Source organism: Frieseomelitta varia, unplaced genomic scaffold (assembly GCF_011392965.1).
Source record: "Frieseomelitta varia isolate USP_RPSP 00005682 unplaced genomic scaffold, Fvar_1.2 scaffold_1604, whole genome shotgun sequence".
Classification (NCBI taxonomy): Eukaryota; Metazoa; Arthropoda; class Insecta; order Hymenoptera; family Apidae; genus Frieseomelitta; species Frieseomelitta varia.
The window spans coordinates 329-4449 of record NW_025109311.1 but is presented as its reverse complement, the minus strand read 5'-3'; the positions used below and the strand labels follow the sequence as shown (position 1 = coordinate 4449).

General features: G+C 22.8%; 1 protein-coding gene across 1 annotated transcript; it reads left to right on the top strand.

Moving 5' to 3' along the window:
* Positions 1-508: 508 nt before the first annotated feature.
* On the top strand, positions 509-3800 carry LOC122537348 (NPC intracellular cholesterol transporter 1-like). The gene is made up of 3 exons (XM_043670440.1): positions 509-697; positions 1415-1577; positions 3366-3800. Exons 1-3 carry the CDS (start codon positions 686-688, stop codon positions 3374-3376), a joined length of 186 nt encoding a protein of 61 aa, XP_043526375.1. The 5' UTR covers positions 509-685; the 3' UTR covers positions 3377-3800.
* The last annotated feature ends 321 nt before the right edge of the window (positions 3801-4121 follow it).

Sequence of the window (4121 nt, the reverse complement as noted above, 5' to 3'; positions counted from 1 at the left end):
TACTACGAAATAGAATAGAGCAAGGCTTCCGACAAATTCGAGAAACACCAGGAATGATAGAGAGAGTAACCAGATCAATGCCAAGACGCGTGTAGGCTTGTCTTCAAATGCAAGGTGGTCATTTCGAGCATCTTTTGTAAAAGTAATTAAAACAAAATTCATTATATCTCATAAACGAAGACAGATAGGACATATATTTATATGACTTTTTTTCATTATTTTTAGGCGTACAATCCGAAGTGGGTCCCACAAGTTACGAAACACTCTATATATGTTATATATATATATATATATATATATATATATATGTATATATATATATATATGTATGTATAATGTATATAATAAAATAATTTTAAAATCAGCGAAGAGCTTAGAATATTAAGGTTATAATTACAATATAACAAATATACAAAATAGTGTAATACACATGTATGTAGATAACTTGTCATGAACATGTATTTTGGTCTTCGATATTTCATTTATCGGAACATCAGTACATTAGAACATACATCCACTAAATTAAAAGAGAAACATAGCAATAACGAAAAACTAAATTCGATTAAATTTCAATTTTTTACAGGCCGCTGGCATATCCGTGGAATTTTGTAGTCATATTATACATTCGTATTTAAAATCCACCAAGAATACAAAACTTGATCGTGCGTCTGATGCTCTTAACGAAATGGGAAGTTCAGTACGTATATACAATATAAATAAGTAAATATATATATACACAGGATGTTTCCAATCCGGTGGTATAAATGGAAAGATGATTTTACAATAAAAAAATAAGTCGAAAAGAAAGAATAAAATTCTTTCATTTAAGGCTTTACTTTCGAAAAAATCAAGTTTGGAAATTTATCAAGTACATATATTTAAATTTAGCTAATACTGGATTGATCAGAAATGAATAAAGAACAGAAAGTTATTTTCCTGTGAAAATAAGTCAAAAGCGTGAGATACAATTTCTTTATAATATCCTATGTTTTCGAGAAAATTTAAGTATGCATAGTATAGATGCATACTTGAAAATCAATCAAATTTTAATTCTTAATTAAGTATGTTCAAAGTCTATATTTTAGTTAAAGTCTAACATGGAAAAATTAAATAGGAAAATGGAAAAATTTTATTCTACATTCTTCTCTTACTTTCACAAATAGAGCATTAACTCCTACCTAGTTCAAGATTGACTAAATTCAAGTATACTTGAAACATCTTCAAACTCCATTTTCTTAAAAGCGAAACCTTAAAAAAATTTATTCTTTCTTTTTTCGATTGTACCACTGGACACACAAACTTGTATGTTTTGCATGTCAATTATTTAAATATTCTTTACCTGTTAATCTTAAGTTAAAATCAAAATCACTAAGAATTAATATATTATTTTTCATTTTTTTTTTTTTCGTTTCAGGTATTCTCTGGTATTACATTAACCAAAATTATAGGTATCATTGTACTACGGTTCTCGAAAACTCAAATTTTTGAAATATTTTTCTTTCGAATGTATTTGAGTATCGTAATTTTTGGTGCTGCGCATGGTCTAATATTTTTACCAGTGCTATTAAGTCTTATAGGTAGGAAAACTAATATTGAGCATCATAAGTAGTTTTAAACACATGATGTGTTTCTTTTATCTTGTACACCTCGTCGTTACTGTTGCCAATACAAAAAAATGCGTCGAGATAAAGTTATTTGATTTCAAATGAACTTTTTTATAGAAATGTTTCTACATTTACAATCTACATCAGATGTATGTGATATGTTGATTTTTAAATAACTTTAAATGAACTAATAAATGATCTTTGTGAAAAAATCATGACAATTTAAAAAAAAAAGGTAAATTGAAGATTTTTTTGTTTCTACTCTAAATGTCCTTATTTTAAAAAATATGCAATGTGAATTGCATTAGTTTTAATGCTTGATAAAATAATTGACAAAGATGGTCAAAATAAAAGAAACACTTTGTATATAAAATATATCGCCATGCGTTAAGAAAACAAGCACAGCTTATTTGTCTTATAAAGAATAGCATATTTCACCTAACAATAAAAAAAAATAACTTTTCTTATGAAACACATTTCGTCTATGCAAGAAATAATCCATTTCGTCATTTTGCTAAAAACATGATAATATTTAGACATTTCCAATGAAAATTGGCACATATTGTTATACAAAAAAAGAAAGGATTATTTATAAAATTAATTATAATTATTATAATTATAATTATAAAATTAATTATAATTATTATAATTATAATTATAAATTTAATTATAATTATAATTATAAAATTAATTATAATTATTATAATTATAATTATAAAATTAATTATAATTATGAATAATTTATAATGGTTTATACAATTTTTAATTAAAAGTAAACAATTATTATTAGAATTAAGTAAAAGTCAAATTCTGATTGTATGAGATTTCATACAATTCTAATTGATTCTCGTTATTTAAACGTGATTATTTTCATTTTTTATTCTACATTGAAAAGTATTAGTTTTTGCAGTAAAAAAGGCTCCCTATCACTGAAAAATTTACCAATGAATTTTCCTTTACGGAAGAAAATGAAGTGTGATATTTGAAATCGCGTCAAAAACAAATGTGTTCTCCTTCCATAAGACAAATGAGACATGCTTACATACTTTTTTTCTTAAGATCGGAATATACAGTGGTTTCAGAAAGTTTCCGTATGCAAAATGAAAAATTATCGATATTTTAAACTCTTACTAACTGCATGAAAAAGAAATCATAATATTTTAAGGGACTGTTGTAAGAAGGGATCTTTGATCATTAGTCATTAATTAGTCATTAAGTCATATTTAATCTTTAATCTCTAATCATTAAGAGAACATTAATCTTTAATCATTAATCATTAATCTTCAATCTTCAATATATATATATATATATATATAATTAACCCATTCAGCTTAGTATTCTCATATCCGATAAAAAATTGTCAACATTTTAAACTATTATGACTTCTTAATAAAAAATTGTAGACTTGTCAATCTTTTATTCATTTTAAAGTAGAAAGCTTCTATTCTGTATTTGAAGATATATTTACGTCATTTTGAAGAAGATTAAATAAAAATCTTTTTTCTCTCAAAAATTTTATAGTATGAAACGTTTTTATGGACACTAAAAAAATTTTTTTCGTAACTAAATCCATTATCGATTTTTCCTTTACAACGACCCCTTGAAAATTATTGTATAATTTCTTTTCAATCGATTTTAATTTCTTTTTTATCAAAATATCGATATTTTTTCATCATATGTACGGAAACTTTTTGGTACCTCTCTGTATGTGGATCAAACTACCATACAGCATATTGCTTATACGTATGTAATTAATTTCAGGTCCTGAGTAATAACAAATACTAAAATAAAAAGCTGAAACAAGATTACAAAATCATTTAGTAAATGATACATAACCAGTAATTCAATAATTATTAACAACGAATAGTATATCTTTGTTTTTATAATTTATTATTATATTTTAAGGACACAAGCAAAAGTTAATTTTCTAGCTAACTGAAACACATTAAATTCATATGTAAAATAACATCATTGTATAATAATGTCAGATCATTATTTCTTTAAAAATATATTTATATTAAATGAAAGTGATGATAAAATAAAAAGGAAATAGTCTCTTTAGAAAAAAATGATCACTGCATTTCAAACTATAGGATATCAAGCAGAAAATTAAATAGAAAATAAGAAAATAAAACAATTCTTATTCTTCAAGAACTGTCAATCATCATTTTTCAACAAAATCTTTTAAATTTCGACACGTAACAACTTATTTTATTTATTGTAATTACTTACATCTTTCTATTATATCTCTAAATTTTATATTATTGAAGAATGTTTTTCTTTTTGTAAATTTTAAAAATTAATAACTATTTTATATAAAAAATATTTAATATTTAATATTTAATATATAAATATTTAATATTTAATATATAAATATTTAATATTTAATATATAAATATTTAATATTTAATATATAAATATTTAATATTTAATATATAAATATTTAATATTTAATATATAAATATTTAATATTTAATATATAAATATTTAATATTTAATATATAAATATTTAATATA